A 22,816-nucleotide genomic window follows, 5' to 3' on the forward strand; every position below is an offset into this window, starting at 1 on the left:
AAGTTCCATGTAATATCGATAAACATTGAAGATTTCGTTCAAGAACAAAACAAGAATCAAAATGGCAAAGGTATATAATAAAAGGGTCATTATAACAGTAGCTAGATCTGGGACTTTGTATTCGGCTCTCGTGGATTTTGCAAGGTCGGATCACACTCGGCGCTTGCGCGCCTCGTGAGATCCGATCTGGCAAAATCCACTCGAGCCGCATACTGCATCCCAGATCAAGCTACTGTTATAATAACCCTATTATATATCTTGTCCTGATTGGTGTTAATAGAAATGAACATTACAGTTGCGTCAATAAAATCTAATAGTGCACTAAGAGTAGCAAACAACTACAACAGGCCTGCGTTTTCTCTGGATAAGAAATGCCAATTTCGAATGACTGCTGGATGGCGAAAGGATGTAAAAGAGCTCTTTTGACAGATACGCCCGAAAAGAGTGCTAACATAGTAAAATAATAAGAATTCACCATGAAACTGTGGAAAATTTGCTAAAAGTGAGCAAAACAAGTGCTCAACACTAAAGAACAGAAAGCAACAAGACAAAAGAAAAATGTAAACATCGTCCTATTTGTCATCATTGTGGATATGATGGAGAAATGCAAGAGATGTTTTGATTTAACCATATTGTATTGCCTATACACATGCAAATAGATACAAAAAATACAAGAAGCAGTTTTAGTAAATAGTATAGCATAATTCAGGCTTGCATTAATGCTGAAAAAATATGGACCTGTACGGTTTGAAATTCGCAAGGTTTTGTTTAACTTCCAAGGCTCTACTACCAACTCCGTGAAATGAAAATGCTGTGTTACACATGTTATAAAAAGATTGGAAAGCATTGTATGTTTACAGTTGTGTTGTAAAAATGTAAATTGTTTGTAAAATTGCTTGTTGTAACAATTTGCCCCAGACGTTGTAACAATTTACCCCAACGCTGGGGTAAGTTGTTACATTTCACCAACATGATACAACCATCTTTAATTGATAGAAATATTCTTCGTTTTAGATTTAACAGTACAAAATTGAAAATTGCAATGACTGATCTTTACAAAGATAATAAGCTGGACAAAAACGGTTAAATAATTCATCCAATACACTATAAAATATGAAAAATGTAACAACTATCCCCGGTCTCAAAATAAACGTATAGAAACGTCTAGACTGACGTCAATAAGTCCGCGAAACAGCATTACAGTGATCACATCCGACTGACGTCAGTTTTTGGACGTCAACTTTTATTTCTTATTTTTTGTATTTTTTTTCCCTTGTTTTAAAATTTGAATAAAGTGTGTTCTCGGTGTTTTGATGCACAGGACCTATCAGCCTTACACGCCCGTGACGTGCGTTCTCCTGAAACAGAGATGGGACAAAAACATCTATAAGTGCCACAGAAAGAAAGTACATGCAGGTATTTAAAAATTCTTATTCAGTCGAGAAAGAAATACATTTGTATCGCTATTTTGGCTAGAATCCATTTTACCGGTGCTCACTGAGTGCAAGGTTTGATTGTTATAATAATCAAAAATCAATTGTAATAATAGTATATTCAATAAACAAAAGAAAAACATCAAGGATGCAGGAGCGGTAGCCACCATAAAAATAAATACTGAGTAATTATTGAAATCGTGTGAACCAGCAAAATCTCTAGTGTCTGGATCTTATTTGTTAAAGAATATAGCGAAGGTTGGGGAAAGAGCAGGGATTCTGATAATACAATCCGTTTCACAGTGACAAAAAAATTACGAAAGTGTCGCATAAGTATCTCCCCTCTGGTTTTCTCCAAAACTTCGAGTTACATGAACCGCAGGAAACTATAGCATATCAAATTTCGACCAAAATCTCATATTCTCAAGAGAAGATGAAAACTTATTTGAGCCGCACTATGAGAAAACCTACATAGTGCAAGATCCAGACCAGCAAGCGCATCCGCGCAGTCTGGTCAGGATCCTTGCTGTTCGCTAACGGTTTCTCTAATTGCAATAGGCTTTGAAAGCGAACAGCATGGATCCTGACCAGACTGCGCGGATGCGCAGGCTGGTCTGGATCCATGCTGGTCGCAAATGCACTATGTTGGTTTTTTCATGGTGCGGCTCATTTATTCTGTTAGAGCAAAGAACAAAAAAGCCTTTGTAACTAGTTTTAAATCGTGGAGCTTCATATCATTTAACATTGGTCAAATTTATTAAACGCACATATGGGATTCGTGATCTTACTAAAATGTTGGTTATGCAGATCTTCTAGCTTCTACTAACCTATAGTTCTTTGACTGAATAAATGCGAATGGCTATTGAAGCAGAAATAAGCAGGATTTTGTAGACCTATAACTACGGTTTATTTAGAAAAAAATGTTTTCGCGCAAAATTTTAGCTACGGGGTTTTGGAATAACAGTCGAATTCCCGTTTGATTTCATACTAAAAGTTTCTTTACTTTGGTATTGGAACAGATTCGATGGATCTTACTGAATCTTTTTTTGTCTGTGCAAATTGTTAAAAATATAAAAATAAAAGCTTGATACGACAGAGCTTCCAGTATTTAGGTATTACATTTGCATAATTAATTAAATGACAAAATCCTTTTAAAAAAATACCATATTTGTTATTTTTACAGCAAGGGCGGTGGTTGACAGCGGTGCACCCAGGGTTTATCAACATTTAAACGTAAAATTAAAAAAGCTACAGGTATGTCATCCATTTATTTCATATTGTTCGCATCGATGAAAAAGTCTGCATGTAATAAAACATGGTCATAGTATACATCCTACAAAGTACAAAGTACACTGTGATTCTATATATTTAACCCTTAGCCTGCTAGCGGCAAGTGATTCTGCCTTTGCGACCAGTGCAGACCAAGATCAGCCTGCACATCCGTGCAGTCTGATCATGGTCTGCACTGTTCGCTATTCAGTCAGTAAATTTTTAGTAAACACCCCTTCAAATGATAAATGGTACTGCTCAAATTGGAAGATGGACAAGTCCATTATAGAAATATAGCAGGTTAAGGGTTAAAATGCTATGCGAACTATTGTCACATGGTTTACCATCTACAGAAGATTCACATTATAGTATCAAACGACGAAACAGCTTGAATCAATTTTAAGTATGTACTTCAGATAGAGCCATGAGATGATACAGAAATTATCCCGACTAACTGTTTTGATACAGTAGAAAAGGACCGAGAGTTTTTTCGTATTCCCGTGGATTCAGATTTGACTTTTTACATGTACTTGTAGAATTTAAATAATTTAAACAAACCATGGTGTAATATAGAAATATATTCTGTAACAAATGCATGAAGAAATATAACAGTTTAATAGCATAATGAATAATTATGACAATTTTGCCAACCCCACCAGAAATAAATAAGGATTTTTTTTTTGAAAATTTAGTAAAATACCAGTATTTTCATCCATTTCCATCAAATCACTTGAAAACAATGCGTCAGTTTTGTCCCATACCTGTCTAGAAAATAACAAGCATTGCATCATTTGACAAATTTAAGGCAAACACGAGAATATAAAAAATCCTTAACGGTTGAGCAGATAGATATCGACACGTTTATTATTAACCCTTACCATGCTGGACACATTTGACTCTGTCTTCGCGACCAGTGTAGATCATGATCAGCCTGCACATCCGTGCAGTCTGATCATTATCTGCATTGTCCACTATTTAGTCAGTATCTCTTTTTTATGCACCCATTTTAACAGTTAATGGTTCAGTCCAGATTGAAAGGTGGACCAGTCCATTATAGAAATTTAGCAGGGCAAAGGTTAAATATGTTTGGATTTGAATGTTTTTGAGAATTAATGATTAAGTTCAGCTTTTGTCTATGCTTAAGCTACCCGATTTTTGTTATCTATATGATTTACTTTCGTATTTTGAAAGTCAAGCTTCTAATCTCAGCTTCTCTAATCCGCTGGCTTTTTTCCATGTCACATGCAGAATGAGGCAACGAGGGCAGACGTGATTGATAGGGACAATCGGATGCTGTATAACAAGATAGACCACATTATGCGTACAGGCGGACGGACAGATAACAAAAATAACTATCGGAATTACAGTAAAAGGTAAAACATATACTAAAAGACACAAAGACTTCGTATATCTAAACGATCTTTTTAAATTAAATACCTAATCTATAACCTGTACACAAACAACCGTACTGGTATCGTCTGCTTCAGGGTGGAAAGGAGTTTCCCGCTACACAAATTCTTCGGTAGCAGACCCATAATGACACTCGGCAATTTCCGTGTAATTACGTATTCCTATCAGGCAATTCGGCATTTTTCTGACCAAAAGACATTTCCGCAAAAAAAAACAACAACAAAAAACAAAACAGAAACGGTTCCATAGGGGATATTACATGAGTGTCTTTTCATATTGAATTTAGTAAACGAGTTGAATAAAATAATAAAATGGGAGGCTCTGCAATGAAAAGACACAAAATGTAATGATTCTTTTTATCACATGTAAGCTTTTCCTGTTTTTAAAAGCATCAAATTTCCTTATTTCTTTACCTATTATAGACCAAGTAAATTCGACCAACTTCTCCTTTGAATAAACGACGTCAACTATAAAGCTTTATGGTAGGGCGACAATTAGGCCATTCAAAATGTTGAGCCCGGACCCAATTTTTAACAAGGCAAGTTATATATACCAAAATGTTCTTAAAGGTCTGAAGTTTATTAGGCTAACGGCATAAATTGTCATAAATGGTGGCGATCTGAGAAATCCAAGATGGCGTCCAAGATGGCGGCCACAAAAGTAATGATGACTACAATGTCATGTCTACATTTTCATATAAATTTTAATTATTTTTCTGTTTGATATTTTCTTTTTGATATTTTACTATGATATGTCAGATTTTACCAGTATCATAAATTGCCTAAAGTACCGTGAACACTACTCAGCGAGCAGTACTCACGGTAATGTGTGAACACTACTCAGTGAGCAATACTCACTGTAATGTGAACACTACTCAGTGAGCAGTACTCACAGTGATGTGAACACTACTCAGTGAGCAGTACTCACGGTAATGTGAACACTACTCAGTGAGCAGTACTCACAGTGATGTAAACACTACTCAGTGAGCAGTACTCACAGTGATGTGAGCACTACTCAGTGAGACGTATTCACAGTACCATGAACACTACTCAGCGAGCAGTACTCACGGTAATGTGAACACTGCTCAGTGAGCAGTACTCACAGTGATGTGAACACTACTCAATGAGCAGTTCTTACGGTAATGTGAACACTACTCAGTGAGCAGTACTCACAGTGATGTGAACACTACTCAGTGAGAATTACTCACAGAACCGTGAACACTATTCAGTGAGTAGTACTCACAGTGCCGTGAACACTACTACATAATCAATGTTCTGTGAAAAGTACTCAAAGCTGTGATCACTCTACACTGATCATTAACAATGATCACTGAGAAATTGTAACCCCAGCACGCTTAGAGTCCTTCCCACTGAACATTTCTTACCACACTAAAAAAAGGGACACCGTTGTAAAAAAAATGTGACCGTGTGACCACATACACGCATCACAGGATCGATGCCCCTTTCTCCAACGAAAAAGGGGCGACAATTTTGTCAACCTACCATATTCCCTTTTGGGACAGGTTATCAGTCAACTATTAAACAAGGGGTTTGAAGAAATAGTTTATACATGTATATGGCATCTTTCTTACGTTTAAGCAGGGTAATAGTGTCAATTTGTTTTCAGTTTTGACTTTTAAAACCGAATATGATTATACCATTTTTTTGGAAATATGGCCTTGATTATTTTTCAGCTCCTGCTTAACACTGATTTATTAGACTTTTAATTATTTCAGTGACATCGTCGAAACGTTTTAAAAACGTTTTATTCTACCAACGTGCAATATTTCAAGTTATGCAAAAATATACTCTATTTTTTGTATGCAAATCTTTGCTTCAGGCAATATGCGCACATTAATTGAATTATGGCATTGAAAACCTGTCTATGGATAATACGACATTATTCGTGTCCATAATAACAAATATAAATAAATGTACTAATATACAGAATTTAAAACAATTACCATAAATGAACAAAATTATGTAGCTATTCTGGTGTTCTGATCCCATAATTGATAAAAAAAATCCATATCCATAGGGGAATACAAAGAATAAAATAGAACTAGACACTGACCACAAATTTTGTTTTTCATACCTGCATAACTTGAGGAAGAAAATTAGATACATTTATCAATATGTATCAACTTCTTCAAGTTCTTTTCTGTTAATATCTGCTTGTAATGCGCATATAAAGTCACATTAGTATGAGTACCTTTACAGTTTTACTGTAAAACATCAATAATTGTCATTATTTGTATCAGATACAATTCAAATGTTTATTAATTCATGAAAGGTGTGTTGCAATAATTATACAAAACAATCATGCCAGCAGTTTATTTCATCAAATTTTAAAGTGAATGACAAAAACCTTATTTTTAAAAAACGCTCCTTTTTCATATTATGCCAGCCATCTTTGAAGCCATATTGGATTTTCTCAGCTCGCCACCATTTATGCCAATTTATGCCGGCACTTTCAGAATCTACAAACTTTTACGAACATAAAAAAGTAAACATATAACATCCCTTGCTAAAATTGGGTCCGGGTAACTCCTAGAAATAGTGGACTTTCATGGCCGAAGTCATCCTACCATTATTACACTATGAAATAGCTTTATTTCACTCCCGCGACGTCAAACGTGATAAACTACCTTGATTAATACTGCCGGTTTGCATCAATATCCAAACAAATCTTCAATTTCTTCGTTAGAAACATTTGAGACACTTCTTGTCAAGAGTACTAAGAATATCAAATTTGACATGATATCACATAAGGACCAGTTATGACATGTTCTATAACAATTTCAGTTTGAATGCTGCAAAACACACGAGAGAACTTGTCCGCGTGGCCGAGGAGAACAGTGCGATCCTCAAGCGACTTGCTAAAACAGAACCTACATGTAACTATAATCATAGGAACCTTCTCGCAGATTGGCAGGTTGGAACAAAGTTTTTTTAGCACTTTCTAATACTCCAAGCATAAATGCCTTTCAGATTTGTTAATGATATATACATTTGTCTTTTTGTATACATTTACCTTGGTGGCAACAAAAGACCAGGGCCCAATACTTTAAGCATTTATTTTTACTTAAATAAAGTCACTGTTTGTTGTGCAGATGGTAATAAACATTCTTCCGCATCTGAACGCCAAACAATAATGTTATTCAACGACCATTCACTGTTTTAGATATATCTATATTTTTTAAATAATTTCATTCACCGTAAATTATTTGTAACTTGAATACTGCATTGTTAATAGCACATTGAGCACTTTCTTTACACTGTTCTTTTAAAGTCAAGAGTAAAACATACTAACCCACTTGCATATATAACATAACTGGTAAACATAATTTTAACAAGCTTTTTAACCATTTTCATGGTTTTCACGTGAGGATTTCAATATGTTTTGATGATTTCAATATGTTTTATTTTATTAGGAGAGTCAACAATATCTAAAGAACGTCTCCAAGTACCCAACACCACTACACGTAATATCGCGGAGTCCAGTTCGCACCATCCAAGGAAGTGGATGCGACAACAAATAAAAACCGGATGACTTTAATTTGCTCCTGCCTTTGTTTCTTCTTTTGTGAAACTTATCAATGTAGCAAATTACGCTTACACACACTTTGCATCTGTACAAGACGCATTTATTAACTAGAGATGCACCAATTTTATAAGATTTTATTACTTATTGAATTTATTATCTTTTTTTTTATTATTATTATATATTTGATTTCCGTCTACATGACTTATTTACATTGTTTCTGATACATACCTGTCTGTTTGTAAATACACGTGTCCTATAAAAAAATTTGTTAGTTGAATTTCTTATATTAACTCTGAAACTGCACATTAAAATTCATTATGTTAAAACACAACAACATTTATTCTTTGCATGACCTCATACATTGAAGACAAAAGAAAACCTTCGAAGTTTTGCAACAAAATATTCATAAGTGATGCCAAAATTGATTTTATTTTTTGAAAAGTGTCAAAAATGGCTAGAATTGCCCTAATCAAACGTTTTTGGATGAAAAATTCAAAACCAGTCTTAAAGTTCCTATCATGACCCTCTGAATTCTTTATCAGTTTTAGGGGAACTCGACAAAAGGTAGACCAAACAGTAAAATCTAATCAGTGACGAAATTTGAGTTAAACTGGCCCATATTGATCATGTATGTTGCTCATCTCGATGGTTCAACGCAATAAGGGCGTATCTACATACAATAATCATATGTAGATACGCCCTTATTGCGATGAACCCTCGATCTCTGAGATAAAAGCATTTAATTTCCTGGAGTTCCTAATTTGTGTTATGCAAAATGCCGAAGGGATCAACAGTTTCTAACAGCAAAGGTTGACAAGTTGCATTGCAAGGATATCATAACTTGCATTTTTCTCAGTCAGAAATATTTTTGTACTATCCGGTATATTGCTCACCCCTAAGAAAGTACGTGAGTTCCTAATTTGTGTTAGGTAATACTATCAACATTTTTAACAGCGGCGGCTGACAAGTTGCACTGCAAGGATACATTGCATTTTTTCCACAGTCAGAAACATGTTGCACTATCAGGTATGTTGCTCATCTCTAAGAAAGTGCTTGAGTTCCTGATTTGTGTTTTGAAAAATGCAAAAGGTATCAACAGTTTCTAACAGCGGCGGTTGGCAAGTTGCAATGCAAGGCTACGTTGCATTTTTCCTCAATCAGAAACGTGTTTTACTTATGCTGAACACTTAAATTACCTGGCCACAACTCAGAGTATCAGTGTAGGTTCTCTTTTTCTCAGTTAAATAGTTTAATAATTCTCAGACGAATAGACCAAGATAGTATTGATATGCATATGCAACTATTTTAAAGAACACTAACCTATAAACTTGTGTCGTGTATTTTGACGGTCTCTGACCATTTAATCATGGGTCTCAAAATGTTGGGTTTCGTAAGTGAACAAGACGGACCAAGGACATTTACAAAAAAACAAAAGTATTTAACCTGTACCCTGCTAAATTTCTAAAATGGACTGGTCAATCAATTAATTGGGGCAATACCATTTATCATTTAAAGTGGTGTTCACTGAATTCACTGACTGAATAGCGAACAGTGCAGTTCATGTTCAGCCTGCACGGTTGCAAAGGCAGAATCATTTGCCGCCAGCAGGTTAAAGGTTAAAAGTCATTGTTATACACTGTCGTACCAAATCTCAACCCAACCTCCTTCTTCCTGGGAACACGAAACAAATGCATTAAGTGTTTGTCAGTTATATCAGGGAAAATAGAAGATCCGACTTCGAAATGAAACTTTTTTAACAAAAATGCCATCCAGCTAACTGAGATAATGGCTGGAGGTGGGGCTGGCTGAGATAATGGCTGGAGGAGGGGCGTCAGCGATATTCCTGCATCTTTAAAAGATGGAAACTTGTCATATTGCCTTAAAAGAGTGGACGCAGTTGTCAAATGATAACACTGTCTGACTATGGAACCAGCTATAGGGGTTCAAGTTGAGTTCGAGTCCCAACTCTTTCAACTGATAATGCAAACAAATGGTTAAGACCACCGTGTATGGATGCTTCCGCGACAATTAGCATACTAAAGGACCAGCATATCTTAATTAAGCGTATCTGCTGTATCTTGCACTATTTCTTACAATTAAAATCAGGCTAACAGTCTTCTGAAGGAGTCACCATAACTGGTTATCTATGGCGGCTTAAAAGTATATAGAACTTAATTTAAAATATTACTTTATTAGGTCAGAGACCACCAATTCAAAAAAGTACAGGGAACTTACTGGGAATGAGGTAAGTGTATACCTGGGAATAAGGTAACGTCTGTGCGTTCTGATTGGTCAGTCATGTTAAAAAAACCCAGGAAGTGATTATTTTTTCAAAATTGATATTTTTTCACTGCATTTACAGTATTTTATTATACATTTTGACAAAATTGCTACATTTTATTTGTATTGAAAACAAGTTTTATCAAACGAATTTCTCCCGCCATGTCAAAGATGTAAACAGGGCCCCGGGTCATCTCATTCACACGAAAATTACTTAAATAAAGTATCACTATTCGTATGTTTTTCGTCCGATATTTTGGTAGAACTAAGATAGGTCTTGAAAAACTTGTAATTAGATATACATGTTTCGATGTATGGAAGGCCGTACACGCCATAATGTTACAATGTAAGTCTATGGGAAAACAATTGGTGGTCTCTAACCATTAGTAGTATTATTATCATCATCGTCTTCTAATACATTGTATGTGTTGATGGGGTTTTAGTTACAACAGCAGGTAAACTACAATAGGGTTATTATAACAGTAGCTCGAGTGGATTTTTGCCAGATCGAATCTCACCGTCGGAGGCGCGCAAGCAAAACGGATTTTTTTTTCTGCCTGTTCATATTTAATTGTCAAATACAAGCTGGTTTTTTTTGTTACAGAATTTATATAGGTATTTACTATTTTAATATATATGTCAACACATGCAATGTATCTGTGATGATAATCATTAAGATCTAATAATTAAAAAAAATAATAATAATAGTAATAAGAAGAAGAACAAGAAGGAGAAGAAAAAGAAAAAAGAAGAAGAAGAAGAATTCAATATTCTAACACGATCCGATTCATTTTCCTATTAAACAAAGAAGGCTGGAAACAGTGAATTATTCAACAACAATTCACTGTTCTGACGTCACAGCTAATACGTCATAGCGTCAAGCGGCGTAGCGGCGCGCTGGAAAAGAACCCGATTGAAAACGGGCAATTAATGCATGCCGACAAGGGTGTAGATGTAATAGTTATAGTATGTGTGAGAGTGTGTTACCAGGATATATTAGAGCTAGGGGTACATCGAGGGTATTTTTCTCTGCACATATCGTCGAGGCCGGTAGGCCGAGACAGATATGTGAAGAGAAAAATAACGAGATGTACCCCTAGCTCTGATATATCCTGGTAACACACGAGCACTACATATTATAACTGTTTTATCGCATAGTTTATCATTAAAATTTATATATTATTTTCATTTAAATTTGTTTATTATTATTTTTACTATTTTGATTCCCTTTCTGCGCCTCGCTGACTGAAACACTAAAACTTCTGTTTTAGAAAATGTGTTCCCCAGATAAAAGTACCCAACAAATTTCTGCATTGGTTTTAAATATTTGTATTTCATTGGCCAGACATATTGTAAAACTTGTTGTTTTGTTTGTAAAAAAAATCAAAGAAAAAGAAACATTTGAGAAATCTCAGAATTTCATATATTTCATATATATGTATTTCTGAATTTGGCAATAACTATCAAGTTTTTGAAATATTCTAGTTTATTTATTCTTTTACTTTATAAATGTAGGTGTTTGTGACAATTCTTTCTCTGTGAACTGTAAATTGGAGCTAAAGTCATCTTTTCTTTGAAAGGAAAAATTTATACTCCCTTGATAGGACCTCACTAGAGAAAAAGTGTTCCGATATATATCGGAACAGTTTTACTGTGCTGATATATATCGGAACACTTTTTTTCTTATGAAACTCCATAGAGATTTCCGTGTTGATATATATCGCAACAGTTTTGTAAGATATCAGCACAGTTTTGTAGTAATAATGTGTGTTACTATGTATAACATGCTGCAAAGATCAAAGGAAAATTGCCGCACTATGCGATAATTCTACTTTAAAGTCCTTGATAACGTGTTAGAATCGAAATAATATATCTCATTTAGTGATTTGCTCTTGAATAAATCACTGTTTGTCGTTCAGATGCGTAGATCTAGCATTATATCACTCGGACTGCGCCCTCGTGATATAATTCCTTCGCATCTGAACTCCCAACAGTGATTTATTCAGCGAAAAATCACCGATGAGATATATTATTTCTTAAATAACGTGTTATTTGTGAAGAATTTCAATTGGGACAGATTTAAACCTTTAGTGCGCACATTCAACGGCATGAGGGCGATTTTATGTTGACGCCCATTCTATCAAGATTTAAATCATTAGATCTAGTGCACAAATTGCTATCAAAAGAACATGTAGCCCAAACCTATCTGTGTGTACGGAATTCAATGTTCAAAGACAATCAAAATATAACAAATACAACTGCAGACGAGTGTTATACCTATACCGTCACTATGGCAAAGTTACTTCCCTTTAATCGAAAATCCCCATTTGTAATAAAGAGAGAATCGGGTAAATTGCAAACTTATATAAATTTTCATAAGGTTAATCTTGTCTGTTAACAAAAATATTTCACAGTCTTATAATCTAGAGTTTAAAAATGATATAGAAAAGCATGTTCTTTTCGTAGTAATGTATTCTGGTAAATTAGAGGAGAAAAGCCCAAGCCTCCAAGTGGTCTCGAACCTCGGACCCCTTGAATGATCCCATATTTTTTTAGGTATTTTGTGCTCTTGAGAAAGATCTTTGATAATTAAAGCTAGGCAAGCCTAGTTTTAGATTAATCATTCGATAAAAAAAACCTGTGGTGATAGTGTGTCCACCTCTAGAACCTTCTTTTGTTACTTATAAAACTAGTTTTTAGCTCCAATATTTGGAGAATAGGGGGGCTATACTACTCGCCCCGGCGTCGGTGTGACCCTTCTTGGTTAAAGCAGAGCTCGCGAAAGCCGTCGGACCGTCGGACATTTCCAGTAAATTTTGATCCGGTCCGGCATGATATATCAAGTTCACAAGACCGAGTGTCTGATAAAAATTGCAGGTCAGTATGATAAAATAAGAAGAAAGTCCTCCACGAATTGGTACTTAAAATAGAAACAGTGGAAACGCCTCACGACGTCACAACAATTCTAAGAACTCGCGTTATCATTGGATACTTACTAATCGTGGATGGTACTCGATTTATGTACGTGGGAACCAGACGGGAATTTCCAGAAATTCCGAGGTCATCTTTCATGTCAACATCAACGTGTCTCGGTGCAAACAATAGACTTTTGGGAATATGAATAAAATCTGTAAAATTACTAAAAGATCCTTTGGAAGCAAAGAATGCAACCAAGAAGATTAACAACAGACACGTTTCAACCTAGTCTGTTCGCGAGAGGTAATGAAATGTGCAGCATCTCTCACGCGGACTCACGCCCCCTAGCAACAGCTTAAGCGGGACTCTAGATATATTACACATATGTAGAATGGACTCCATGGTCCCAAAGGACCAGAAAATTTAACAACACTGAATCCAAGTACAGGGAGACATTTTACAGCCTGAAAATTTAATGTCTGAAATCTGTTTCAATTAATATGTGGAAATAAACTTAAAGGTAATTTGTAGGGCTGTCATTGATTGGGTCTTAGGCATATCGACGATACCGATATATCAGAAGACAAATATCGACGATACATCGATTATTAAGTTATACAACTTATTTGTTCATATGCATACTATATACCTTCCTGTAAAATTTAATGCTATTTTTAGTTTTACTGCCTACTTTTCATATTCCTGTTTGATTGTGTTGTATTTGTATTTATGAAATAAAATAAATAAATAAAAATTAATAAAATCTTTAAATTTTATTTTGCCTTCACTTCTCTTTTGCATTTATCCAAATTTACAACTTTGTGAACTTAAGTTGTTTTTGAGAGTCTGAGTGTTTATCTGGATAGTTTTTTCTCTCTGTAAAATATCGATTTTTGAAAATGGGAATCGATAATCGATCGACAAAAAAATATCGTTGATACATCGATATCGTTTCTATCGATGACAGCCCTAGTAATTTGTGTAATGCTATCTATATAGACTATGTATAAATACCAGTTTTTAAGATCAGATATCAAATTTTTTTTAAAAAAATTGGTCAAAATTCGGTCTGGTAAAATATTATCCGGTCCTGTAAAAAAATCATGTTTACCAGACCGACTGTCCTGTGAATTTTCAGGTTAACACTGTTAAAGTTTTTCGACAACCTTTGTTTTTCTGTCATATCTTTGTTACTGTTGCTTATATCTTACTGTAACTTCACATTAACATTGTCCAGTATACAAACAGTGTATGTGTACGGGCTGAGCCCATTACACCCGAGGTCGAAGGTCACCAAGCTGTTATACTTTGGTTATTTTTAAGGTTAAAGTTTTTCGGCAACCTTTGTTTTTCTGTCATATCTTTGTTACTATTGCTTATAATTATCTTACTGTAACTTCACATAAACATTGTCCAGTATACAAACAAAGTATGTGTAGAGGCTGAGCCCATTATACCCAAGGTCAAAGGTCACCAAGCTGTTATACTTTGGTTATTTTTAAGGTTACAGTTTTTCGGCAACCTTTGTTTTTCTGTCATATCTTTGTTACTATTGCTTATAATTATCTTACTGTAACTTCACATAAACATTGTCCAGTATACAAACAAAGTTTGTGTAGGGGCTGAGCCCATTATACCGAAGGTCAAGGTCACCAAGGTGTTATACTTGGGTTATTTTTAAGATTAAAGTTTTTCGGCAACTTTTGTTTTTCTGTCATATCTTTGTTACTATTGCTTATATCTTACTGTAACTCTACATAAACATTGTCCAGTATACAAACAAAGTATGTATAGGGGCTGGACCCATTATACCCAAGGTCAAGGTCACCAAGGTCTTATACTTAGGTTATTTTTAAGGTTAAAGTTTTTCGGGATTTTTTTTCTGTCATATCTTTGTTACTATTGCTTATATCATACTGTAACTCTACATAAACATTGTCCAGTATACATACAAAGTATGTGTAGGGGCTGAGCCCATTATACCCAAGGTCAAAGGTCACCAAGCTGTTATACTTTGGTTATTTTTAAGGTTAAAGTTTTTCGGCAACCTTTGTTTTTCTGTCATATCTTTGTTACTATTGCTTATAATTATCTTACTGTAACTTCACATAAACATTGTCCAGTATACAAACAAAGTATGTGTAGGGGCTGAACCCATTATACCCAAGGTCAAGGTCAGGCCTAAAAAAAATAATTCTTTGTTTCCGGTAACATGCTCCAAAAAATTAGGGTAGGTAGGTCGGAAATTTTTTTTTTTTGGAAATTTTTTTTATTAAGGGAGACTTTTCGGAAATTATTTTTTTGTCAAAAAATGATTAAAAATAAGAGGGTTATGCCTTTAGAGCATCAGTGGGTTGATTTCTAACATCACTGGCCAGGTTTAAAGCATAAAAAATGCAGTTTTGCATCTTTTTGTTATAAAGTTGAAAAAAATACTCTCCAAGGCCATAAAAACATTTAGGGTCGGCCCAAAAATTTAGGGTAGGTCGGGATACCGGAAACAAACAATTTTTTTTTTACGCCTCACCAACGTGTTATTCTTAAAGGTTATTTTTAAGGTTAAAGTTTTTCGGCAACCTTTGTTTTTCTGCCATATCTTTGTTACTATTTCTTATAATTATCTTACTGTAACTTCACATAAATATTGTCCAGTATACAAACAAAGTATGTGTAGGGGCTGAGCCCATTATACCCAAGGTCAAGGTCACCAAGGTGTTATACTTAAAGGTTATTTTTAAGGTTAATGTTTTTCAGCAACCTTTGTTGTTCTGCCATATCTTTGTCACTTTTGCTTATATCATACTGCAAGTTCACATAAACATTGTCCAGCATACAAACAAAGTATGTTTAGGGGCTGGACCCATTATACCCAAGGTCAAGGTCACCAAGGAGTTATACTTTGAATTATTTTCATGTTAAATTTTTTCGAAAGCTTCGTTTACAGACATATCTTTGGTACTTTAAAAGATAATGACTTGAAATTAAAAGCATTTGTTTATAATCATCTGCATGTGTGGCTACATACCCCATAACTCTTACTGTGTTTTTGACAGAATTATGCCCCTTTTGTACTTGAACTTTTTTGCAATCTTCACTTTCTGGATACTACTTAATATAAGTTAAAGGCTTGAAACTTAAAATGTATCTTTATCATCATCATCTGCATATGTGGTAACAATCCTCATAACTCTGATTTGTATTTTTGACCGAATTATGACGCTTTTATACTTAAATTTTTTTACAAACTTCGTTTTCTGGACATAACTTTGGTAATATACAAGATAATGACTTGAAACTCAAAATATATGTTTATCATCATCATCTGCATGTGTTGTAACAATCAACTCTAATTTGTGTATTTGATGAATTATGCCCCTTGGTATATCATCCTTTTATAGTAAAGGTCTCTTATTCAGACATGTATATTCATTTTACTGTCAAATCCCCGAATAGTGGAGCACGCTGTCTTACGGACAGCTCTTGTTTTCTTATAGTATACAGCCATATAGATTAAAAGCAGTATGTTTCAGGTACTTGTGGTTTGATTAAACTTTTCTTCAGTTCAAAATTCAAGAGTTCAACGCAGAATACTGAAAAGTAAAAGTTTAAAACATGTAGTCTTCTGTATTTTTTGCAATTAAGTCAAATTTAACTTACCCAGTGTTTAGTTGTTTTTCTCTCAAACTTTTCTTTGAAGTATCGGAAAACATATGAATCATGTTTTTCACTGGTTCTGAGATCTTCTAAATTTATGTAAGGATTTTTTTTTATAGTAGCTGAATTTCAAAGGTCTGCTTGAGCATATTTTTTTTCAAATCAGATAAAACAATTCTTTTATTTTGTAATAATTGAGACCTTCTCAAGAACATAGTTTCTGTACACATGCATCTACAGTGATAATCTACTAGCAGAATTCAGAATATTTAACAGTATCTCTTAGGGCATGAGGTTAATAAAAGATAGAGCATATTCATAAATTGTTAAATTGTAATTGTTTATAAAGGGAGATATACCAAGATGATTCAGACAGATGATTGTGCAGTAATCTCCAGGCTTCCTGCTGAATGGCATGGTTTGATGAAACAGCTTGGGTCATCTGTAGATAGAGGAAATCTTTGGTTTACTGAGGAGACTTCGTCCAAGTATGGCAGCCAGCCTGCCTGGCATAAACTGATAACTGCATTGATCAAATGTGATCCTTGTATTGAAGACAACAAACTTACATTGTAAGTGTTATCATAATTATCACAGTTGAATCTATATATTGGTAGTGTCATGTTTTGTAAAAAAATTTATTTGTCTGTCAGTTAAACAAAGAAGGAAGTCTAAATTTGCATATTCTGTGATAAATAATGGTATACATGCAGACTATTGAAAAACATTTTGACGTCTAAATTTGGCATGATGCCCAGTTCATTTCTTCTTGGATGAATAAAATTCAGCAAATTTTTATCTTTATATTTTAGTGAATATTTTGAAAATGAATATAAACAAGGCTTTCTTATTGTTAATCATCTGATTTACAATGGTTCGTCTTTCATGAATATGTAACCATTTGGGTTAACATTGGCATGATTCAGTTCCTACGCATCTAAACCCTAAGCCATGGTAAAAAAAGACCATAGACAGTTTTATGGCCTCGCTTATTTGATAAATATCACCAAATTCTTTCAGCTAAAATGACATTGCTGGCTAGCAGGGGAGACCATGTTTCCATTTATGTTAATTAGGGAGTACAATTTCAGAGGACTGGAAAGACTTTACATTAAAGTAATACTGGCAAAAGTTCTGATAATGCCTCAGAAACTAACATTGGTAGCTGCTAAAATCAGCTGTTACTACGGCTATAAAAGCAATGGTCTGTCATTCAGAAGTCATATTATTTGGCTGTAGTTAGGTTCCTTTTGGTAAGAACCATTTTTAAATACATGTATCAACATTTGTGAGATTAAACATGTTAAGTGTTGGTTACCAGTAAACATTTATAAATGGCCTGTTGTAGAATATTGTAGTTGGAAAAAAAGGCAACTGTGAACTTTTTTTTACAGCAAACCAAGGTTTCTGTTGTTGCCTGTAAAGTTACAAGAGAGGCTACTGAATTTTCTTCAACATCAGTCCTATACAGTACCAGACATGTACATCAAGGAGTTTGTTCTGGGTCTGGCAGGATACACAGATCTACAATCAAGTTTATATCATCAGCTCTCTGGCTTGTTCAGGGAAACAAAGGTAAACTGCTACCATTAATTCTTCATGTTCATAGCAAAAATATATTTCTGATCCACTTCAGTAAGTGTCAAGACCTTTTATGTATTTCTGTACAGGCATCTTGTCAGAAAATTCCTTTCAGGTCAAGAAGTTTTACACTAGGATTGATTTGTAAAGTTTTAGTAGTACATGTAGTTAACTGTTCTTGCCAAGTTGAAGAGTAGTACATGGCTATTATTATTTGCAAAATCCATATAATTTCCTATTTCTCTTGTTAATTCCAAATTCATTTTTTTCAGTACACAGACGATCTCCTTGCTAAAGCCGTACAAAAATCTACCTCAAAGTTAGAAGATACAGTTCAAGGTATGTTAACACAATGCAATAGCTTCTTGACTAATTACAAAAAACAATTAGGCTACTGCACAAGGAACAGAAATTATTTGGTCACTGTACACAAAAGTTCTACTGTTCTGGGTCAATGTGACCTTGACATTTGACCTATTGACCTCTAAATAGGGGTCATCTGCTGGTCATGACCAACCTCCCATCAACTTTATGATCCTAGGCCCAAGCATTCTCAGGTAATCATCCGGAAACGGTTTTACTGTTCCGGGTCACTGTGACCTTGACCTTTTGCCTACTGGCTTCAACATCAAAAGGGGTCATCTGCTGGTCTTGACCAACCTCCCTATAACCTATGCTATGTTGATGTGCCGTAAAACCCAAATAAATAAATAAATGACCAACCTCCCTATCAACTTTCATGATCCTTGGCCCAAGCGTTCTTGAGTTATCATCTGGAAACCATTTAACTGTTCCAGGTCAGTGTGACCTTGACCTTTGACATACTGACCTCAAAATCAGTAGGGGTCATCCGCTGATCATGATCAATTCCTTATCAAGTTTTGTGATCCTAGGCTCAAGCATTCTCAAGTTATCATCAAGAAACATTTTAACTGTTCCGGATCAATGTGACCTTGACCTTTGATCTGCTAACCTCAAAATCAATAGGGTCATCTGCTTGTCATCAACTTTCATTATCCTAGGCCCTAGTGTTCTTGAGTTATCATCCGGAAACCATTTAACTGTACCGGGTCACTGTGACCTTGACCTACTGACCTCAAAATCAGTAGAGGTCATCTGCTGCTCATGAACAAATTCCCTATCAAATTTCAAGATCCTAGGCACAAGCATTCTTGAGTTATCATCCGGAAACCGTTTAACTATTTCGGGCCACTGTGACCTTGACCTGCTGATCTCAAAATCAATAAGGGTCATCTGTTGGTCATGACCAACCTCCCTATCAACTTTCATGATCCTAGACCTAAGTGTTCTTGAGTGATAATCCAGAAACTGTTTAATTGTTTCAGGTCAGTGTGACCTTGACCTTTGACCTACTGATCTCAAAATAAATAGGGGTCATCTGCTGGTCATGACCAACCTCCCTATACACTTTCATGACCCTAGGCCCAAGTGTTCTTGAGTTATCATCTAGAAACGGATTTGTCTACAGACAGACCGACCAACTGACATCTGCAAAACAATATATCCCTCCTTACTCGAAGGAGGGCATAAAAATACAGCTGTTTATGGCAGAGAGAGGGAGGGAATTCCAGCAGATACTCCGAACATAAATTTTGTTTTGCTTTTTAAAACTCTGTGGTCACTTGAAGTTCTTTCCTGTGTCTTTAAGTCTTAGCAAAAAGCTTTGTAATCATTTGTTACATATTTTCAGTTGCTGGTTACTTACATATTGATGTGCAAATTTCATATAATTTTGTGATGTAATTTTAATGTTTGTCATCACATTAAAAAGTCATAGCGATTTTTACAATCTCTTCCTCTATGTTCTTGCTTATGTGTGTTAAGAAATAAAGGAATAAAACACAAGTTGCTGAAATGAACAATACATTTAAAGTCTTATCACAAGAGACTTTGGCTTAACTTGCATTTATTTAATACTTTCAGATAAAGGTAGTAGTTCTGAAGTATGCATAGCAGTGCCTGGTTCCCAGGAGAGTGTTATTATCTTAGATGAATCTGAAGAAGAGGAGGGAATGGAGCCAGCATACAAAAGACAGAGAGTGGAGGAAAAAGTTGACAAATTTCCTGAAGAAAACGAAAATCAAACTGTTACTATAGAAACAAATGATGAGGAAAGTAGTCATGCACATAATCTAGAAAGAAAAGATAAAGGCAAAGAAGAGACTATAAGTGCAATATTTGCTGGAAAGGAAGACATGATATGGAAGATAAAAGAAATCTGGCAAAACTGTATCTCAGACAGAGAGATAGAAGGATTAAGTGAAGTGTCAAAACTGTCTGTTAAAGAAATTGAAGTCTTTTGTAAAATGGTAGACTTTGATAATATGTCTGATGATTCTATTGAACTTGTTTGCCAACATTTGTGCCAGGTATCAGATTCCTTGAGTTACAGTAGTGCCGTCTGCATTTTGACCTTTGTTCTAGGTCACCGGATTACCCAGCTATCCCAGAATGCTTCAAGGAAGTTGTCAGGGGCAGTCACTCTAGTGGCACAGAAATTTCCAAAACAGACAGTTGAAAGTGTGTTAGTTCCCTGCATTTTGCAGTCTGAAATCTCTCCAGCCCAAAGTGAAATTGTGTGCAAAACTTTGAAAGATTGTACAAGTGCTTCCACAAAGGGTTATTTTATCCAAAAAATGATACAAAACAATTTCATCTTGAATGAAAATAAAATACCAGTCCTTCAGACAGTAATAGACAGCAGCTGTGATTTAACTAATGATGTCTTCTGTAGTTTGTTAAATTGTTTAAATGAAGCTTCGCTTTCAATGGAAAAGAATCTGAAATTTGGAAAGCTTTTGCTAGCTCTTGTAAACAAACATACTAAATTATTCAATCAAGAGCTTAAAACCAAGGTTGAACATATACTTGACAAGCACAAGACTTTCTTGAAGAAAAGTATTCAGTCTGCTTTGAATTGATACTGTAAAATTATTTAAATTTCAGAATTCGCATCACTCTATGAGAGAAATTCAAAAACATTAAGTATTGTTCCAATATTTTTCTTCTTAGCCATAGACTTGTGTGCCACTTGAACAGAGTAAATGCTTAAAGTTAACAAAAGAAAGATACAAACAATTTATTTGATATATACAGTTCAGACAGTAGTACAATTGTTAACAATGATTCTTCTAATAAATTTTAAATGTCAATACAATGAAGCTTGCTAATTATGAAAGACTGATTGGAAACTTTCTAGCCAATAAAAATAGAGACATATTATCAAGCAATACAATGTGCTACTGAAACACAAGAGTTTTAGAAAGTTATTAGCACTTAATCACTGTAATTTATTCATCAAAGGGACGAATAATCAGAATGTAAAACAAAAAACATCAATCATATGTTTTTCCATTTAAACTTGTGCAGATGCCTTGAATACAAGAAATGTAAATAGAGAATAACAGGTTACTGTCTTTTGGGAAAGGGTTTCTTAGAAGAGGCTAGATATGGTCCTGGAAGGAGCAAGGCTTACTCAGCTGCTTCTAGACCATATATAGTAGGTGGGCTCTTAACATTCTGATGTCCTTGGACTTTTTTTTAGGTTTACACAGTGGTAAGTGTTTTTCTCAGACAGGCTTTATCAGGCAGTTATAGTAATGGCATGATGAAATAACATACCACATCTATATGGCACCCTTTCCATGACAAACGCATTCAAAGGTGCAGCCACTGTGGGTGCCAGTTTGTCCTCTACCAGTACAGACAAAGCAATCTCACCAAAGGGACAGAGACAGAACTCTTTTTGATACAGACATATCTGACTAACTTTGCCTAACTCTTTGTGAATAGACTGTGGTTCTTAAATGTGCCAATATGAAGGACTGATACATGCGAAGCTGTCTTTCCAGGGAAGAACCAGTTCTGGCCTCTGGTAAGGTGTCATACACTAGTACCTCAGAAATTTAAAGTGCCTGGGCCAGGCTTTAAGCCCTGGACCTCTGAATTAACAACCAAGGGTGTAACCATTAAACCATCCATTGTATCAAATATGGTATCTGACAGGGCTTTCACCATAAAAGCTGTAGACTTTGATTTAGAAGTGTATTAGGCTATTAGCATTGTACCAAACAAAATTATCTGACATATTTACCAGGTTTTATAAATTAAAAAGCTGGTTTTCTTGCCTCTTCAGGGTTGTCCACTTGCAAGATGTTGCCCAGGCTGGGGAAAACCTTGTTTCGAAAATAATAGTGATTAAAATACAATTATTTTTATTATACCAGATTTATATAGCACCCTTTTCATGATAAACACGTTCAAAGACGCTTTACATATAGCAAACGCAGCCAAACAAGGCGCGAAATTCATCCTCTACTAGTACAGACACAGAGCAATCTGACCAGAGGGACAGTAATATAAAGCCCCCAGAACAGACAGAGAGAACAGAGAGAGATACAGGCCTGTCCGGCTATTTTAGCCTAGCTGTTTGTGAATAGACAGTCTGGTTCTTTAACGTGCCCGGTGTATAGCACCGATACACGTGAAGCCGCCTTTCCTGGGAAGAACCAGTACAGGCCTCTTAGTCAGGTGGGAGACACTCCAGTTTCTGGACCAGGATTCGAACCTCGGACCTCTGGATTGGCAGTCAAGCGTGTTACCACTAGACCACCGGCCCACCTATTATACTGGCCTTTTTCTGGTCTACATCTGTTGCTCCATTACACAATACTGTTTAATAAGGTGGCACAGTGGTTTTGTGGTAA

At 35.2% G+C, this 22,816-nt stretch overlaps 2 protein-coding genes across 2 annotated transcripts; both read left to right on the forward strand.

Moving 5' to 3' along the window:
* The first annotated feature begins 1,198 nt into the window (after positions 1-1,198).
* LOC123536897 (uncharacterized protein CFAP97D2-like) lies at positions 1,199-7,992 on the forward strand. The gene is made up of 5 exons (XM_045320393.2): positions 1,199-1,416; positions 2,617-2,687; positions 3,951-4,075; positions 6,917-7,046; positions 7,546-7,992. The coding sequence occupies exons 1-5, from the start codon at positions 1,314-1,316 to the stop codon at positions 7,651-7,653; spliced, it is 537 nt and encodes a 178-aa protein (XP_045176328.2). The 5' UTR covers positions 1,199-1,313; the 3' UTR covers positions 7,654-7,992.
* Positions 7,993-12,258: 4,266 nt separating this feature from the next.
* LOC123537066 (uncharacterized) lies at positions 12,259-21,031 on the forward strand. The gene is made up of 5 exons (XM_045320618.2): positions 12,259-12,286; positions 16,858-17,080; positions 17,903-18,083; positions 18,362-18,428; positions 20,034-21,031. The coding sequence occupies exons 2-5, from the start codon at positions 16,872-16,874 to the stop codon at positions 21,029-21,031; spliced, it is 1,455 nt and encodes a 484-aa protein (XP_045176553.2). The 5' UTR covers positions 12,259-12,286; positions 16,858-16,871.
* Positions 21,032-22,816: the final 1,785 nt, after the last annotated feature.

Source organism: Mercenaria mercenaria, chromosome 17 (assembly GCF_021730395.1).
Source record: "Mercenaria mercenaria strain notata chromosome 17, MADL_Memer_1, whole genome shotgun sequence".
NCBI lineage: Eukaryota > Metazoa > Mollusca > Bivalvia > Venerida > Veneridae > Mercenaria > Mercenaria mercenaria.

What these genes read in the sequence shown, in the direction of transcription:
- LOC123536897 (XM_045320393.2), top strand. Translation starts at nt 1,314, where the DNA reads ATGCACAGGACCTATCAGCCTTACACGCCCGTGACGTGCGTTCTCCTG. An exon ending in TAAAATTAAAAAAGCTACAG is followed by an intron (nt 2,688 to 3,950) that starts GTATGTCATCCA and finishes TGTCACATGCAG; the next exon opens with AATGAGGCAACGAGGGCAGA. An exon ending in TATCGGAATTACAGTAAAAG is followed by an intron (nt 4,076 to 6,916) that starts GTAAAACATATA and finishes TAACAATTTCAG; the next exon opens with TTTGAATGCTGCAAAACACA.
- LOC123537066 (XM_045320618.2), top strand. Translation starts at nt 16,872, where the DNA reads ATGATTCAGACAGATGATTGTGCAGTAATCTCCAGGCTTCCTGCTGAA. An exon ending in GAAGACAACAAACTTACATT is followed by an intron (nt 17,081 to 17,902) that starts GTAAGTGTTATC and finishes TTTTTTTTACAG; the next exon opens with CAAACCAAGGTTTCTGTTGT. An exon ending in GTTAGAAGATACAGTTCAAG is followed by an intron (nt 18,429 to 20,033) that starts GTATGTTAACAC and finishes TAATACTTTCAG; the next exon opens with ATAAAGGTAGTAGTTCTGAA.